Raw genomic sequence first — 20,312 nt, 5'->3', positions numbered from 1 at the left:
GCAGTGATGATGGGTAGGTGCTCTATTTTGTCGATGACTGCATCTTTTCGCTTTGATGTGATGGGCGTCGTAAAGTTATATTTTTTTTATAACGCAAAGCTCTAATAACTCTACATACAATTCTATGTGAAAAACGGCGAAATATGATCATCAAACCTGATTTGTTAGCGCATCAGCGCTTCGTGTTATTTTCAATTGAAAGCATCATAACTTTTACGATGTCAGTCAAAAATACAATCAATACTTGTTATCCAATATAAAACTGAATGCGAAATGCGAAATGCGAAATGCGAAATGCGAAATGCAATGCGAAAAAAATATAAAACTGAGTTCCGGATGTGGCAAATCGTAAAACAAACACTACTTTAGACCAACACCAGAAAAAAACACATACGTATTCTTATTTCCGTGTGCACATAATCTTTTTTCCTTGAATTAATTATTTCCTCACTATTTAACTGACTAACTAACCATTAGACTTTTTTCACTGCCCGAAACTTTTACCACATGTTACTAACAAATGCCGTATTGTCGTTTTCTTTCTCGTTTTTCTCTCTCTTACTCTCAACACCGGCTCTCCCCCCGCTACTAACAACGAACACCACCACCACACAGAATTGAAAAACTCCATAGAGACGCAGGTGAACGAGATCAAAACGCAGATCGAGGGAAAATGCTCCTTACAGTGATTATCCATCATCCGTATTCAGCAGTATATTCAATAATATTAAACCTAATTTAAAGGAAGAGAGAAAAGATGAAGAAGAAACACAGCAGAATGCAAATATTATAGTAAACAGAATAGTAATTATTTAAAGAACAAAAAAACACATGAAATAATTGAAAAAATATTTAAATGTAAAATTTTAAATTAAACTTCAAAGACAACAAAACGTAGTAAACAGTGAAAGAAGGAAAGGAAGGGAAAAATATGCATGAGTCGTAAACAGCATTATTCACCATCACCACCACCACTCAAAGAACAGTTACTGGAACCCGATAAATGAATAGAACAGAAGAAAACATATTCATAGCAACAAAAAGCGACGCGACACTCCCATTAATCAGAGATAGACCCCATTTCTTCATCGAGAGAGGCCCACAACAACAACAAGAACAAAACAACGTCATACAAACGATCGCATCATCAAGTTCATCAAGAAGTGGTTTAAAAAAACATATAAAAAAATTTACATTGTTAAATAGGACACCCAGGTGAAATGATAAACGATCATATAGAGGATGTGATTTTGCAAAAATGAACCCATTCGTCAATAGATTTTCCGTTCCGGTTTTTGTGTATTATTTCTGTGTTAAAAATAACTTTGTTCGAACGAGAAGTTAGAACGGAACCGATAGTGTGAAGGAAACCTATTATAGCTGATTATGCTTCGAGTTGTAACCCCGAATCCTGAACCAAGATAACGAACGACAAGTATTGTGATAAACCATCATGAGGAGAGAACGAAATAGAAACTTTTAGGGAGATTGATAGTAGGTAAACGGAAAGCCAACATGTTTTTTGTTCAATTTGTTTTTTTTTTGAGGCTGTTAAAAAAATATTAGACACTCCCCGGCGATCCAAAACCAATTGGCAGAGAGGGAAACCCCGAAAATGTTAGCGAGTTAGAACCAATTCAAAACGTTAAGTTCGAAGACCATAGAAAAATTGAGGAATGTTGTTTAGAAAAGATAAATGAAAACGAATCCAAATTTTAGATAAATTCATCTAACTGATACAGTGCCGCGGTATATTCTGGCTTTGATTCAGAATGAAGTTATAACGTATTTACATACATATTGGTTGTTGTTTGCGGTTATTTGGCGTTAATTCTCGCTTCAAAAGAAATGTTATATTACTGTTTGAGATTTGCTGCTATTTAGCGAGCTAAATGACCAACAGAAGCAATCGTTCGCCCAAATTCCTCGATCTCGTTGCAATATTATATAATATGAATGGTGTAAACTAGATGTATTTCAATGTAAATTTTGTTTTCTCCAAGTGCACTTCCAGAAACGAGGTGATTTTAGAATTGTAGTGCTGAAGAAAGAGTGCACTCCGTTTTTTTTTGTTTCTGGTTTCTGTATGTAAATTTTCTTTAGGTTCTGAGCTTTATTTTGATCTCCAATTCTCTCTATCCTGCAGATGTGGATACATACAGGATGATCCAGGTCACAATCGATGGAAAAACTCACATTTTATCTGAATAGAAATCCGTAGTGCTCAAGTTCTCCATCCTACTGTCGACTTCCTTCTACTTGATAGTTAGATCAATATAAACCCATTGCCGTTGCCATTCTATCTGCGACTCATACAAAATGCATGAAAACTAACTGTGTCCCCTATTAGAGCGTAATTTACCAAATAACCAAATAGATAACATCCACCATATCTACTACTTCAGTTAGTCCACATCTTTCTGTTCATTGTTTCTGTCGCGCCCATGAATGTCGTATCGCTGGTAGTAAATGTACTTTTTAAAAACAGTAATCTACTGACAAAACAGCAAACAAACCATACTCAACAAAATAGGTTCTATCAATTCTGCAATAAATCACTGTACCACAACAACACAACACCGCTGATATACGAAACAAAGAGCGCAGCATATTTATCTCTCTATCCTATCGTTATAAACCATTGATTAGTGGAAAAGAAAAAAAACGAAAATGAAAGCAAACATTGAATGAACGAAGAAGAAAGCTCATAGTATCAGAACATTTACCCCTTAAACACTGGAATTCTCTTCTCTAATAGCGAATACAACAAACGAAACATTCCCAAACCCATTTTCGAATTGCAATAACCAAAACGAAAATCTGATCTTCAAACAACCGACTCACGGTGTGCAAGGTTTCCAATCATGCTCGACCTGCAACAGGCTTCTAAGGCGGGCACCTTCTCACATACATACACTACCCAAATGTCAAACCAAATCTGAGTTTAGCATGTCTATCATTGGAAATTCGCGAGGAAGCCAACCGGAAACCGAAAATTCCCCTAATAAGAAAAAAGGGGAACCGAAAAAACATAATAAAACGTTTGTTTACAATTGTTGAAGAGAATTAATGAAAAAGTTACACATTAAAAATAAAACACAAAAAACTGTTGAAAAACTCTGTTTTATTTGTTTCCATACTCTCTCTCAATTCTCATACTCTCATCATCAATCAGACAATGCACATTCTCACCTAGAGCTTCCCACAGGCTTCCGATAGTCGAGATATCTCCTCAGAGGTGGGTCCTCTCAACGCGCTATCAACACTCCCATCATTAGCAAAGACTCATCTTCACAGCAACCACAACAACAAAAAAAGAAATAAATCAACATTCGAATACAATATATGTGTCAATTATTACCATATGAGGAAGGATGAAATGAAAAATAAAAACAAACAGAGAGGCATATATTTAAAAGCGTAGAATGAACAGTAACACATCGAAAAAGGGCCACAGTGGCGGGAGTGAAGCGAATTTTCGCACCCTCCCCCTTGTACCCTTGTATAACTTTCGGAGTACGAAGCTGTGCTTTAGCACGAATGTTAAGGCTTGGAATCGCTAGAACGAAAACAAATGTGCAGTACCGGCCATACAAAAAATGGTAAAAACAGAAAATAAACAGCCACTTCAAGCAATTATTATTACTATTATTATTATTGAGTATTGAACATAAAAGTTAGGCAGTTGAAAAAATGAAAACATTTACACTAGAAGAAAAACAACAAAAGATGCGTATGTAAATTTAGCAAAAAAAGATCGATTATATTATTAATCGCAATATATAATCTTAGCGAGAGGAGAAAATTTATTGGTTCTCGATTTCCCTCATTTGTCCATACTATTCTCAACACTAGCTGATTTGATCTCCACATTAACTCAAGAGCAATCGTAGAGGCTCTTGATTACTCACTTATCAATTCTCATCCTACTACTAGTACTATCTATATACGCCCTACTACATCAAACAAAGAAGAATATTACATACTTAATCTTAGAGAAACCACTCTTACTAGTGAAGCTAACCGATATCTATTGAAACCAAACATACCGATACATACTGTTGACATAGGTCTAAAAATTATCTCGATCCAACACTTTCGATTCTCAGTTTTCCACTATTTATCTATCTATCAAACATCCACTAATCATTGAATTCGACAAGAGCAAGCGCAAAAGAAGAAAAACATTGCAAATGTAAACATACGCATACGCACCGCTAGGACGAATTTTAGTCCCGTTGTTGAGGAAATGTCAATAGTTACGCTAAACCAGCACAGTTACAAGGCAAAGTTATGTAGTGCCGGATGCTAGAACAAAAACAAAATGAGAAACAAAAAAAAACCAGAACACAAAACGTATCTACCAAAATGGAAACAGAAAAAAAATAAACCGAGACCCCACTTTGATGTTGTTTTCTGTGTTTTCTTTCCGCATTTCTTCGTGTTATGTGTGTGTGCGTGTGCTCGGTTGTAAACAAGAATGTGTGCGTATGAATGTATCTTGTTGTCACTGTGTGTAGATTCTTTTTGTTTTTCTTAAATGCGGACATAAGTTAAGTCTGTCCGCCCTTCTGCTCGTTGTTGTAACACTTTGTATGTGCTTCTCTTTGCTACTTGGTGTATTGCGCTGTCGAATGATGAATGCTTGATGTTGCTTTCGATGTGTCATCGGGTTGGTTGTTATGCTTCCGCAGTTGGTAAGTATGCGGGGGTCCGCTTGAAGATGTGTTGTACTATATATGGAATAGTGATAGTGTTTTGATTTATTAAGACGCGTCCACATTACGCCAATCGGCCTTGGCCGCCTTGTAAAGCCGAAGTGGACGTACCGCCCGGGCTTGCCGACGTGCCGAAAACCGACTCGAATCAAACCGTACTCAACCCGAAATAAGTGGGTCCGGATCAGGGGTATGACTAAAACGTCAAATCCCTCATATTGCCAGTGTACCCAATATTGCTGCGGTTCACTGACATTTTGGTTCTGCCAATTACTGTTGTTTACAACTCGGTCCGGTTATATAGTCGAATAGTGGCCAACTTTAAACTCCATGTTCAATGTGAACACCTCCATGTGAAACCGAAATATGAAAATCGCTCATGCAGTTAGAAATAAAGCAGCGCATTTTTCTTTATTTTTACTATCTCCGTGATTTCAACGATTTCAATCTTCGCAAATGATATGTTGGTAAACAAATGACGCCATATTGATTTTGATTTTGGGTAGCCTATATTCAATTGATGTCTAACCCCTGGTCCGTATCGTAGAAAGTCGAACCAAAACAAAACGAAGTAAATTAGCGTTGACGACATTTTGCTTCGTGTGTTCGTGACGGCTTCGTGCATCCGATGGGGCTTCGGTTTCGTGCACCCGATGGGACGTCCACATTACATAACGAACCGAATGTGCCGCCTGGTACAGGCCGATCGGCATCATTCGGCATAATGTGGACGCGTCTTTAGATGCTTATTTGTGCGACAGAAACTATGAGAAGGATCAATGATGGACATTTGAGAAATTCGATTGTCATCGAAAACAGCTTGTTCTTGATTATTTGGAGTTTTTCCATCAAAAAACTATGTTTGATAAAAATACGATATTCCTTTTTTTTTGTCATTTTCTATGCGAGTGCTCAGGTAGTGACACTGTAGTTTATGAACAAAGAAATTAAATGTCATGAAACTTCACACGTAAGCTAGTGACAGATGAACCTCTCGAAATGAATTTTGTTCATTTTTAGTGGCGCCATCTGTTGAAAAATCCCGGAAATTTTAAATCCATGTAGTATATTAAGAGCCCTTCAAAGTTGACGTACCGCAGTATTGTTTCAGTGGAAACTCCATTTTAGTGATGTATAAGGACTCATCGCCTCCAATTGATGCAATTGGAGATGATGAATTTAAACAGATGGAAATCCTCCAAAAAGTACCAGAAATTGTAGCAACCATACAAGCCCTTCGGTAGTGTAGTGTTTTTTGTATCCAATTCAACGAATTCCAAGGAAATCTTGGTTTTCAGTCCAATGCTTTCACATGCAGTCTGACCGTTTCCGGGTTATCGCCAGTGTGAGTCAAGAATACATCACCGCTACGAACCGTGGGCTGAACGGAGTCCTGAGAATTCGTCAGAATGTAGGGGAGGAGGGGGTAAAACGAACATGTTAAGAAGAACTTCAATTATATCTTTGGAAACTCATGTTTCCCGAAACTTTGATGCAGTTTCTTGCAATTCAAAATACTATTGGTCAAATATTTTACAAAATAGTGTTTTTCAATGTTTTTACTAAAATAAAAACAGACCGAAAAGTACAACATTTTTTTCGATGCGAGTATAACGGACATGTAGTGGGGGTAATATAGACAGGTTTGTAATATATGAAGCGTAGAGGTTTCTCGATCGCGAGAGGAATAATTTTATTCAACCAAGGTCTGAACTCATCACGAATGTCCGTTAAATGATGAAAAACCCCACCCCACCAGTACAATTGTTTCAATAATTTAAATTTCAATAATTTTAATTTATTTTTTTCAAAAATGAATTTATTTTTCCGTACATAATCAATATCGCTTCTCTGTTAACTCACAAACCGAAATATAACCATCAGCGAATTGAATTTTAATATTAAACCACTCAAAATGCTTAATATCGAAGCAGCTAAAATTACATCCTCACGCGGAATCTTGTATGATTTTCGGTTTTTGTTTCCCTTTTCCACTTTTGATCAGTATTCATTGCCATAGGGTGACCTAAATATTATAGAATAACATGTAGAAGGTGTTCTCATTAACAGAAATCGGAAATTCAAAATGTAACTATAAAATCAACCACCTGTCCATATTACCCGCGGTTCCCCTACCTGGTTTACAGAACAAAAAAACAACCACAGCCCAAGAAAACATCGCTATTGTTCCAATTAGATGTAGAAATTTTGCAATTTCTTTCGATTTGCTTCTGTCTTTTCAAAAATTTCAAAAATATATTTTAACACATATTTCAACTTCTGAATTCTCACTTCAAGGTTGAAAATCTCAAAAGAGGTTATTTCTGGAACATGTGCATCACATGTTCATGTGTACAGGATAATTAAATTGACGACATGTTTGTGTTTTTCTTATCGAACAACGAAACTTATTGAGAAATCTTCTTCTTCTTCTTAAATGGCACTAACATTCCTATGGGAACTTCGCCGTCTCAACATAGTATTACTGGCGTTATTTTTATAGTAGGGGAAATGCGGTTAAAATGAACAGAGTTGGTGCTTAATTTCAGATAATTAAATTAAAAAACCAATCTATACTTCTTGATTATCCTATCCTTAAAACATATGAAGCTATTTAATACACCCTGTTATGCAGTGAACTGTCAAATGTAGAAAAAAATAAAACAGAAATTTCTCTTTCGGATGTAATTTTGCGCGCATCGTATTTAAGGAATTTCCAATGAAATTTAAGTTATTCGACCTGATATCTTCGACAAATTAACAGTTTGGACGACTGTTCACATATTCGATTAAGAGTAAACAAATATTTTGTTTGATTTCAGCGATTAATTCGCATTCGAAATTACTTTGGTGTTTGGGGTAAAACGAGCCACCTCCAGATAACAACTTACAATGTTATGTTTTCTGGAGCTGATATACCTTATCACATGTTGCCCTTCAAAGTGGTTCTTTTGTGGCTTTGACCCTGGGAAAATATGCCACTCCAAACAAAACCAAGCCTCAATATATGAAGCGTTATGTGTTTCTTACTACGTTCTTGTACGTATGAGAAAATTCTAATTACTACTCTTGGTGAATAGGTCTAGATTATTTCATGGATATACATACTTCCTCAATAATGATTCAAACAAATCTGGACATAAAAACAACGTCTAAATATAATCCATTTAACATGATATGTAAAAGCGATCATTTTAACCGCACACTAAAAAAATGTTGAATTTTACAACTATTTTCGTTTTAATGAAATATGTACTATTTTTATTTTTTATAATAAAAGCCGTTTGATATCTAAAGCAACAATTAGTTAAGATATAATATCCTTCGAAGAACGGAGATTGTAGCGGTATGTGGACGCAGTAAATCGGGATATTCCTTAGGGTGTTCATTTTAACTGCATTTCCTCTACTTAGTTGTGATTTCTATGCCAAATAACACGCCTTGAATGCATTCTGAGTGGCATGCTCTAGAACACGCGTGACCACAGCTCTAGAACACGCGTGCAAGCCGGAAGAAATTTCTTTGACGAAAAACTGCCCCGACCAGAACGGTAATCGAACTCGAACTCGACCTTCAAAACCATGTTTCGCACCGTTTGAGGTATCACACAGATCAAAAACACACTCTCTGTTTGTTATTTCAGGAGCTGATGAACCTCGATTTTTATTAACTTTTGATACGATAACCCTTCATTTCGAAAAATTATCTCTGAAGGACGTCCTGATCGTGTTGCTGGTTTGAAAGAACCACTTTTTTAACTATTGAACTAGTTTAGCAATCGTATCTTTGCACAGTCGGATGATATCAGAAATTTGACGGCAGCTTTCGTCGATGACATCGTATTCAGTTTTCGAACACTTGGAGAAACATGTTGGTTTTTGGGCATAACGCCGAACCCGTTTTATCCTACCAAATACAGAGTATTGCTTTGGCACCGTAGATATTCGGCTTCGGTGTGATGCTGCTGATTGACTGGGCTTTAAATTGCGTTTTGGATTGTCATAGTGAATCCATTTTCCGTCCCCGATAGCGATTCAATACAAAAAAGATTTTCTTTTGTGCCTTCCGCTACTCTATTCTTCCAATGAAAACAGAAAATCTAAATTTATCATTGGGAAACATTAAAAATTACTGGGATTTTAGGATCAGGTAATCCTCGGCAGTGTTTTTCACAAATACACAGTAAATCCGCAAACTTGTCACTGTCCTTATCACTTGGCTGCTATTGAAAAACCACTTTTTTGAGCTTCTAAGAATTAAGCAATGGCATGTTTACGTACTCGGTCAGTATCAGTCATTGACGGAGGGATAGTGTGACAACATTTTTGTTTTTAAAGAAAATGCTTTATTTATCATCTAAACGATATAATTATATAAATTTAGATGATAAATAAAGCATTTTCTTTAAAAACAAAAAATGTTGTCACACTATCCCAAAATGCTTTATTACCATCTAAATGATATAATTATATAAATTTAGATGATAAATAAAACATTTTCTTTAAAAACAAAAATGTTGTCACACTATCCCTCCGTCAATGACTGATACTGACCGAGTACGTAAACATGCCATTGCTTAATTCTTAGAAGCTCAAAAAAGTGGTTTTTCAATAGCAGCCAAGTGATAAGGACAGTGACAAGTTTGCGGATTTACTGTGTTTACTGTCTTCAAAATATGCTTTCTGACGCAATAAACTTTTCCAACGAAAAATTTAGCCATCGAAACACTTCTTCTAGCTTTATTCAGGAATTGCACTTAGTGTACGCAGCGAATTCGTTTTGAAGTCTTCAATGCTGTCAAAACTGGTTCCACGAAGCGGAAATTTGAGTTTCTGAACTAAGGAAAAATTACACGGGGGATTGTGCGGTGCTTTTTCAATCACATTCGTGCCATTTTTGGTCAAAATTCGGTCACAATGATGCATTATCGTGGTGCAAAATCCATGTTCCTTAACCACAAATTTAACTTGTTCTACAACAAACTAACTAACAGATCACGCTTAAAATTGACATCAAGGCCACTGACAGTAGTACAAACTTTAGAAAAAAATTTAAAATTAAAAATGTTCAGCGGGAAGAATTAAAATTACTAATTCTCGGTATATAAATTAAGTGGTCGCGGACTTCAGCAGAGTTTTCAAAAAGTGAAACGAACTACACCGTTGAACTTTCAGACCAATAATGATTGTCTTTATTCTTCGATACTTAATTCTATCCTACACTTCCTAAATGAATCCGCTGACCTATCAACATTATACCTTTCGATGCCAGTCCAAGGGTCGTTCGCCGTCGTTGTCGATGTCCGGATGTTTATTGCTGAGTTGCGTGACCTAGTTAACGCTGTTGTCCATCGGTGGAATTCAGCTGATGCTGCTTGAGGGTAATGCCCGTTGTTTCGGTGTCAATGAAGTCCTAACTGCTGACGTGGTCCAAATAATCATTAAATAATGTTTGGGTGTGGTTCGGTATCGTTGCCAACTGGGTTCATGCTGATGGTTCCGTTGGTAACTTATATTTAACGGAATGTATTGAGCATATATTTGTTTATTTGTTTATTTGTTTATTTGTTTATTTGTTTATTTGTTTATTTGTTTATTTGTTTATTTGTTTATTTGTTTATTTGTTTATTTGTTTATTTGTTTATTTGTTTATTTGTTTATTTGTTTATTTGTTTATTTGTTTATTTGTTTATTTGTTTATTTGTTTATTTGTTTATTTGTTTATTTGTTTATTTGTTTATTTGTTTATTTGTTTATTTGTTTATTTGTTTATTTGTTTATTTGTTTATTTGTTTATTTGTTTATTTGTTTATTTGTTTATTTGTTTATTTGTTTATTTGTTTATTTGTTTATTTGTTTATTTGTTTATTTGTTTATTTGTTTATTTGTTTATTTGTTTATTTGTTTATTTGTTTATTTGTTTATTTGTTTATTTGTTTATTTGTTTATTTGTTTATTTGTTTAATTCGTAAAATTCTGACAATTGATGTCTCAATGAATAAATACCTAAACTAATCTGTGTTGGCCGGCGGTACGGAATAGATCGAGGAGCCGTTGTCGGAAATTACTGGCAGAAATATTGAAGTCGAAGAGACCGAAATTGTCGTTGAAGAGCTGGCAGATTGAACGAAAGGGCTCATGTAATCCTTATGGATTATTAGAAATTATTTTCTGTTTCGTGGTTCCAACAGCAAAAAATCACGTTGGCGAAGTGGCCTTTCAGGTACATACACATCCAGTTGAGCCAGCAATGGAGGACAATCAATTTCTCCTGCAAATAATTTAGCAGCAAATGTAACTTGAGCGATCTTGCGTCTAACTGCAAATAGTTGGATGTTCAATAAACGGCAACGTTCCTCGTAGGGTGGCAGGTTTTGCGGGTCGCGCCAATCAAGAAATCGAAGAGCGTATCTAACAAACTTCTTCTGTATAGCTTCAATACGGGCGATCCATCTGGCGTGATAGGGACACCAAACAACTAAATTCGATTCCAATATTGACCGAACGGTAGCATGAACACAGCAAGCACTTTGATTGTCAAAAAATGTGAGTTTTCCGATCGTGGTTTTAATGTTTTTCCCGCTGATTAAACAAACTTTTCGTTTATTGTGCTGTAAAGTTTTGTTTGCCAACAGAAGAGGAACAATTTGATGCAGCGAAACTGTAAGTTTGATAATAATAAATTAAATAAATTGCATTTTAATTTTTGCATGTTGTGTGGGGTGACATGGACTCGTTTCTGTGGGGTGAATTGGTCCTACAGGTTTGAGGCTTCTCTTTGGTCTAATTGATTCCACTTGCCGCTGAATTACAAAAAGAGGATGGACTGATAACGTTTGAAGGAGGAGGAGCTTGAAAGAGCAACGCAAAATCAAGAACGGATTTTCTTTGACCAATCATCGAAAGTGTGCTCGAACAATAGTGAAAAGATCCATGCAGAATTCGAGATGGTCCCAATCCAATTTTTCTGGTCTGAAATCTGGCCAAGACACCTGGTATTGATCCCAGAACACTGTTATTGATTGTAACATTATCCCAAAATACTTTACATAAACATAAATATGTTTTATTCGATGAAACACACACTGGACCAAATCACCCCGCATCAAATTTTAATGTCCAAAAATCATCTCTTTTATTGTATGATATATTTGGTAATTTGAAGCTTGATTCAATGATTAAAAATTATTGATTGAGAGAAAACAATCAATGTACAATGTGACATTTTTCATTTAGACCGTATTGGTTTGGAAATATTAGGCGTTTTGCTAAGAGAGTTCAAATTCCCCCACTTTCCCCTAATAGCTCGAACCGTTCCGTTTACCCGACAGGGCCACAAAATGCACAACAAACAGCACCGCAAGTGTGCATGATAAACGAATGTATCGATTATGTTTGCAATGTAAGTATCCACATAAACACAAAGAATTTATAGGAAATTCGTTCAGTGTTGCTTCCAATATTTGTTTTTCGTTGTACACATAACAATCCGGTTGTCTATGTACTATGTTATCTGCGTGATTCGGAATTTGGGTGATGGTGCAACATTGTCAATATTATCGATTCCTGCATTATTTGGAAAAATAAACATCGATATTTTTCTTCTTTTTACCTGTTTCTACTGAAACCACTGCGGCTGCAAACCGATATAAGAGAAACCTACCATGATCTGATAGTTTAATGATAAGAGTTGGACACTGTTTCAAACGAACAAACATTTATAGCTTATAGTAAATCAAGACAAGAAAAACGAATCAAAAGCAATGTAACCTAATTATTAGAAGAAAATGCAGTTTTTATTTTATCCCGTAAGAAAAGTGAACCCATTATACGTAGCATGAGCGTGTGTAGCACATTTTAAACCACAATCTATAGAAAAAGAATTTAGGACTCACAATCCAGGCAGATTATCCATAACCTGAAGTGCAAACCGCAGCACGATAAAAAAAAGTCTTTCAAAGAGAATACTTCTTCACGGGAGGCGTGAGTTGAGCGATGGCTGATATCTCATGTTTCCATTAGACGGCTAGGAACGCATACCAAGGTTTTAGGCTTACGAGTTCCCAATGCAAACAGTTGCGATGTTTTATCCTAATAGAACCCCAACAAGTCGATAAAGCGCAGAAGGAGTTGGGCGAAGCTTGTGATTACGAGGCACTCTCATAGAGATGGCAAGTATTATTTCACCCTTTCATTGGAAGCTTAGCATTACCTGATGATATTGAAACCACACAAATATTTAAATACAACGACTAGGTTAGCATAAGGTGGTCACTACAGGCTGAATTGTTACATCTTTCAATACTCAAAGACATGCTTAACGATGAGATGAACTCGTATATATTGCGATTTCAAGCCGATTTCGTAGCAGCATGGGAAGAAGCATATACACTACAGTAAGATTTTAGTAAAATATGTAACCTCAAAAAAGACAGAGTTTAAAAAGTTATCTTATTGAATAAAAACCTTATACACACATAAATATTATGAGAGCAAAAAGTGAAAAAAATGCGACCTCGTCAAAGTGATTGTTGATCGTATCGGACTGACTGAAAAAATAACTGGACTAAACCAACAGAGAACGCAAAGACATTCGATGCCTATTTCCCTTTCCCGTGACACTTGACGCAGTCTGGTGGTGTTGGGTCACCGAGTGGGACGCCACATCGGGGCAGCACCATTCCAGCCTGTGAGGCCTCTATGGGGACAGCATACACCGATCCCAATTGGTACGCTCCAAGTGTCACAATATTTTGTCCCAGGACCTATTATACCATGCATTTGTAACGATCCACTATCACAGATCCACGCGTTGTTCGATCTTTAACACGAGCAAAGAAAACTAACTGTAATCCACCTTTAAAATTGTTTCTGAAAGGCAAACATGGGCAGCACGAAGCTTCCATGGTTTTAAGAGTATAGAAAACACGATCTTAATGATAAAAAAAATGCAATTATACATTAGAAATTGTTGCAAACAAAAAACAAAACATGAGCTCTTTATACCTACTGTAGGATGAACATTATTCGTAGAGAGACGAAGAAAGAAACACGTGTTGTTAGTAGTTATTGCATTCACTTCGCCCCCGACTCCACTTTCACTAAAGTTTTAATGAAATATACAATTTTCTGGTATTATTGTTCTACATATATTCGCTATTTATCAATATATAACACGCACGTAACCGTTGAAAGTAAACTACACTGTAAGAATTTTTTCGAGAACACAACATCCAAAAAGAAATATATATAATTAGGCATTCCAGAGGTTCACCACTTACTAATTCTGTAAGGGACCCGTTTATTATGAGAGAATCACCACACCCAACATTATAAAATCTTGTTCTAATAAAAACAGATATACACAAGTTGTGAAGTTGTACATTGACCTTTGCAAAACCTACAAGACTTACGAATTGAATACAATTTCGATGGTTGCCGCGATACATTTTTTATAAATCCGAAATCCGTCCCATATAAATCAACCTTTATCAGGATGGGTTCAGACATTCGAACCCTACGTATGCAACAAACGTGTCACCAAGATCGACAGTCATAGGGCTGGATAACTGGCTTTTGTTCTTCAAACTTATTTTTTATGTAGTTGAATTCCAAAAAATATATATAGGAGGTTATGTCCAAGACACGACCACTTTGTTGACGTAGAACCACGCTGTTATTTAGTTCAAGTCGCTTGTTAATAACTTATATTATTTTACTCAAACACGCTTATCTCCGCTTTGCGCTCTTCTCAACAGACGCCCTTTTTATTAATATTTCCGGTCCCTTGATGGAACGGCGTCAGATTGATGATTGCAATGCCAGAGACACCAGCGAGTAAGTAGTTTGGTCGCTCCCATAGCTCAATCCGAAACGAAGACATGTGATCGAGGAAGAACAAGCGATGTTTATTGCTTCGTATCTAGAACGATACTGAAAGTTTGCCCCATCGAGATCCAATATTTATGCTCCAGGCTGTTCATTTGTGTTGATGGTAAGCTATCTAAACCAGGCCTTTTGAGAAAATTCTCCCCAAACCATCAACTGTCGCCTGCAAAGTTACGAGTTGAAAAATTAAATGACATGTTCGGTAAATCCTACCAGTATGAAGAAATGCTATTCAAGTTGAGTTTTCTCGGTCAGAGAAGTTCTCCTGAAATAGCGGAACCCATGGGATTAACTTCCACATTAATTTTTGGATCCGCAACTTTGGAGATGGGATTTTTATAGTTTAGGGAGAATTTTCTCAAAAAGGTATGGTTTAGATAGCTTACCATCATCACGAATGAACAGTCAGAAGTGCAGCGGAAGGAATCAAATCTGAATTCAATGTTCATGTCACTGAATTCACTGAATTCATGTCAAATTTCAAAAACCGACCATGTACATTTTGTTTGTTGGCCCAAAACAATGACCAGTGCAAAGTTTCAGCTCAACCGGATATGATTTAGGGGTGCCTCAAAGCGCTCAAAGTTTTGATTTTTTGATCCTCGAAAATCTTCCAAGAAAGGAAATTTGGAAAATCGATTTTTTTTCCATGCCAAATGATGTAAAAATGCATGAAACGACATCTGGTGTCATCTCGAAAAAAATTTTTGGCCGAAAATCGACCTTTTGGGATATAGCCTGAGAGGCAATGAAAGTATGGAAAAAAATAATTATCGAATTTAAAGAACCGACCATGAACGTTTTGTTTATTGGCCCAAAAATGACCTGTGCAAAATTTCAGCTCAGTGGAAGATTGACAACAGTATCAAAGTCTGATCGGAGCTTTGTTGTACATCGCTGTCAACACACGTTCCAACATTGCGATTTCGACATCTATGCTCGGGCGAAGAGTCACCAAACCAACTATGGAGGAATGGAACGAAGCGAAGCGGGTATTGCGTTACCTTAGGGTGAAGGTGGAAGCTAGCCACAAATGGCTGCCACAATGGCGCTCATTTCTTTCATCTCCCTCCCTCACCCCTCGCCAGAAAATCAATAATTTTGCGAAACAGTGTGAAGAAAATGATCGTTTTCGCACACTTCCCATCAAGTAATATCAACCAAATTCTAATCGATTACTCACAAGATGTAAAATTTTCATCTGCTGTCGCACTGTATAGTGAAAAATGTCGGACAACTCGAGCAAGTGCTCTGAAAGTTAAATTTTAGTTTTTCAATCTTCGACAATGGTTTTGTTTGTATTGATGAAAGCATCGTTATTTTTTCGAGACTGATGCCAGACAACATCATTGAAACAGCTATAAAAACCACTCAATAAAATGTTATTCCTGAGTCATAGCGTTTCATGTCATGAAAATCAGTAGAATAAAATTGTGTTGATATCAAGACAATTATTATTTTTATTTTTAATGGGTCTATAATGTAAGTTTAAGCAAATTTAACATTGGGTCAGAAAATTGTATTGCAGAGCTCGGAACACTGCCACGACTGCCTATGCTTTCAAAAATAGTAAACGGAGAAGTACTGTTATTTGTTTTTTCAAATGTATTCAAAGACTCGTGTCAATGAAGCGCCACACAGTCTGATAAGTGAATTGATCTATTTACGTGTGCTTTGCTCTTCTCTCAACAAACACTATTACCCCATTTTTACACGTGGGTTTACCTATACTACTACAATGGCTAGCTTCCACGTAAATAGATCAATTCACTTATCAGACTGTGTGGCGCTTCATTGACATGAGTCTTTCAATACATTTAAAAATAAAAATTACAATTCAATACTAAAGTAAAATGTATGAACGATATGTTCCGATGAACAATTGCAAATATAAATATATATAGAAGGTACATTTGCATATGAAGTCAAATTCTGATTATACGCGAGCGTAACATGAGCAAATTTATAACACATGCGAATCGGGGCTCTTTTAGTATTAACAAGTTCTTCCGCATAGTAACTCGATGTTGATAATTCCTTAATATTTTTCTTCGTTGATCGTATTGTTTTCACATATTCACGTTGGAGAGACTTAACCCTTCTCTTCGTTGGCCGAGGTATTTTGATTGAATGTAACGGGTGTTAAATAAAAAATGAGATTTTTTTCAATACCTTTCAGTAACTCAAATAAAGAGCGTAAAATTTTCTTTCTCCAAGAAAATTGCTCTTTGGGCTCCCTAGAAACAGTAGGCGTGTTTGGTTTTGCTAGTTTGAATTTAGTCAAAGCAAAGATGGCGTCGAAACAGCACGTGCTCCGCGAACGCATTGTACGGTTCTACGAAACGCATTTCCAGCAAGGAAAAAAGTTCACGGTGGCACATTTTAAGGAAGAAAATGTATCTGTCAGTACGGTATATCGTATCCTGGGTTCCCTGAACGTAGAGCGGAAGGTCGGAAGTGGTCGTCCGGTGACGATAATGACGAAGCAGAGGAAGACATCGTTAAAGAAGCTGTTTGACAACAAGGACGCAACCAGCCTGCGTGACGCCGGTCGGAAATATGGCTGCTCCCACGTATTGATCCATCGGACCCTCAAGATGGAAGGAATCGTCTGCAGGAAGAAGACGAGGTCGCCGGAGTACACGGAGGAGCAGATTGAGGAGAAGAGTGCATCGATAAAATCCTGCTGCCGTTCCTGAACGAGCATCACGCTGATGGGAAGTACGTCTTCTGACCGGACAAGGCGTCTTCCCATTACGCCAAGAAGACGCTGGCGTATCTTGAGGAGAAAAGGATACCGTTCGTGCCGAAAGATCGTAATCCAACAAACTTGCCCCAGTGTCGCCCAATAGAGGATTTCTTTGGCTCACTTAGTGCCCTAGTGTATAAAAACAATTGGAGGGCCAAGGACACGAAGCAACTGACTATAAGAATCCGGAATTGTATCCGGAAAATGCACGTAAGTGCCGTACAACGTTCTTGTGAGAGCATCGTGACAAAGTTGCGTCGAACAGCAGACCACGGCCCTTACTCAAACATTCACTGACATTTTTTTGAAGGAAATACTTTATGTTATTAATAAAAAATACTGAAATCGATAAAAAAAAGTTTATATCTGATTGAAAAAATTCTCATTTTTTATTTAACACCCGTTAGTACTTCTCCGTTTACTATTTTTGAAAGCATAGGCAGTCGTGGCAGTGTTCCAAGCTCTGCAATACAATTTTCTTACCCAACGTAAAAATAAAAGGAGGAGAGAAGAGGAGTATTTAATTATAGAATTGATATCAACACAATTTTATTCTATTGATTTCCATGACATGAAACGCTATGACTCAGGAATAACATTTTATTGAGTGGTTTTTATAGCTGTTTCGATGATGTTGTCTGGCATCAGTGGCATCAAAAAATAACGATGCTTTCACCAATACAATCAAAACCATTGCCGATGATTGAAAAATGAAAATTTTACTTTCCGAGCACCAGCTCGAGTTTTCCGACGTGTTTCACTATACAGTGCGACAGCAGATGAAAATTTCATATCTTGTGAGTAATCGATTAGAGTTTGGTTGATATTACTTGATAGGAAGTGTTTGAAAACGATCATTTTCTTCACACTGTTTCGCAAAGTTATTGATTTTCAGGCGAGGGGTGAGGGAGGGAGATGAAAGAAATGAGCGCCATTGTGGCAGCCATTTGTGGCTAGCTTCCACCTTCACCTTAAAACAACGGCAGACCACAAATTTCATCTAGACAGTGGAAGTAATATTCAAGTGAAGTGAAGTGAAGTGTGGACGCAGACTAGGCTGGTGAAGTTGACAACAGGAAATCCAACACTGGCTATATTTTCAACTTCGGTGACGGACTTATTGGCTGGGGAAGCAGGAAGCAAACGTGTGTGTCCCTTTCCAGCACTGAAGCGGAGTGCATCGCACTGGCAGAATGCTTGCAAGAATTGCAGTGACTACGTATATTTGTAGACGACTTGGGCTCTGGTTTTGCCCATTGTCAATGAAAACAACCAGAGCTGTATTGTACTTGTAGCAGCGGACAGGACCTCACGAAAATCGAAACATATCGATACCAAGTACTGTTTTGTCAGAAATTTGGCAACAGCGGGTATCGACTCCATTTGGTACTGTCCTACTGAGCAGATGGCAGCGGATCTTCTTACGAAGCCGCTGAATGTAGTGAAGGTGTGGCAACTAGCAGAAGCAATTAGAATTCTACCAAATGATGTTGAAGAGGAGTGTTGAATTATCGAAGCAATCGATACCAATGCAATATTATTTCGTTGCTATGTATTTTGCATAGCAACCATTGTAACTTTTCAACCTGGATAACTTTTTTCATTCTATGAAATATATTCAACTCGACTAGACTGCCCATGTTTGTATAGGAGACGTAAACGATAAAATGAACAAAATCGACTTTTTCGCTGTTTCGCATTCTACATAACGTTTGCTCAACATGCAAACAAACATTTTTTGTTCGAAAACATTTGAGCAATTTTGAAAAAAACGTTTCCTAAAAATCACTGTTTGTCCGCATAACAGACGTAGTTCCACATATTCAGCATTTAGTCATACCGTTGGAGAAAGTCACTCCACCATCTTTATGCGATTGATCGTGATATCGGTAAATCATGTTGCTAAAATTACCAACATTGCGGATTGACTTTACAAATTCAATCAATTGAAAATACACGCACCTGCTGTTCTTATCATATCCCAGAGTATTCTTCAGGAAAAAAGTACTATCATAGACTCGCAACAAATCAAGAGCACCTTTTCCAGACGTTTCACTAAATTTCTTCCAAACCTTTTTGATTTTATCCGATAACAACTGAAACTACCGACAGAGACGTTTTGACTATTATCGGAATTGTAAATACTAACGCTACAAACAGAGCAACCTGGTGATTACGTCTAGCTATGCGGACGAATTCATTGAAACGATTGATTGTCCGCATAAATAGACGCAAGCGTTTTCCAAATGGAAAAAATAATTTATCCTGATTTTTAATTATAATCCGCAAAATCACCAAGGCCATCTTTTTGCCGATAATATCCTTCAACTGGACAGATCATTTCTTCGGAAATTTGCATGGTTATGCTTGTAGGCCAAAAAACAACAAAAATGCGTTTTCCCAAAACTAATGGTGCTGTCGATTACGTCTCCTATGCAATCATGGGCAATAGACGTCTCAACTTTATTTTCACCAATTGATTTCCTGCAGTTAAACTTCAAACAAGGATGACCGCAGATTTCCAATATTTTTTTGAGTTTAAAGAATCCGGGCTGCCGGAACCCGAACAGTTTTATTTGTTGTGATTATTCATAAAGGTCGCACGAGGTACGCGATAAAGAAGATCAACTGCACCAGTAACCCGCCTCATGCAGTAGGGGCATAAAGTACTCCGGAGGGTACCCTATGTGGAGATTGGCACACCCCTGGTTGCCACTCACACCAACAGAGAGAGAACTGTCAGGGAAAAAAGCATAAGAGAAAAGTATCCCGAACGTATAGTCCCGCGTCGCGCTGTTTATCTAAATATATATAATTCGAAAAGCTAAAGTTGCCATTTTTATTCGGTTTCCGTATCCGCCCAAATCGGTCCACCACATTGGTGACCCCGACGCAAATAATCGCGCTAAAAACCCGTCGATACAAGCGCGTCTCGTACGTACAAATTTTCGCGTTAAT

At 37.1% G+C, this 20,312-nt stretch overlaps 1 protein-coding gene across 12 annotated transcripts in view; it reads left to right on the top strand.

Moving 5' to 3' along the window:
* LOC129762307 (complexin) overlaps positions 1–9,144 on the top strand; it is a 727,632-nt gene extending 718,488 nt beyond the window's left edge. For all 12 annotated transcript variants that reach the window (XM_055760463.1, XM_055760461.1, XM_055760470.1 and 9 more), the window contains one exon: positions 616–9,144. In XM_055760463.1, coding sequence (XP_055616438.1) covers positions 616–689 — 74 coding nt within the window. In that variant the 3' untranslated portion in view covers positions 690–9,144. The remainder of the gene's footprint in view (positions 1–615) is intronic.
* Positions 9,145–20,312: the final 11,168 nt, after the last annotated feature.

The sequence above is a fragment of the Toxorhynchites rutilus genome, chromosome 1 (assembly GCF_029784135.1).
Source record: "Toxorhynchites rutilus septentrionalis strain SRP chromosome 1, ASM2978413v1, whole genome shotgun sequence".
Classification (NCBI taxonomy): Eukaryota; Metazoa; Arthropoda; class Insecta; order Diptera; family Culicidae; genus Toxorhynchites; species Toxorhynchites rutilus.
This window is presented reverse-complemented; position numbering and strand designations above follow the sequence as displayed.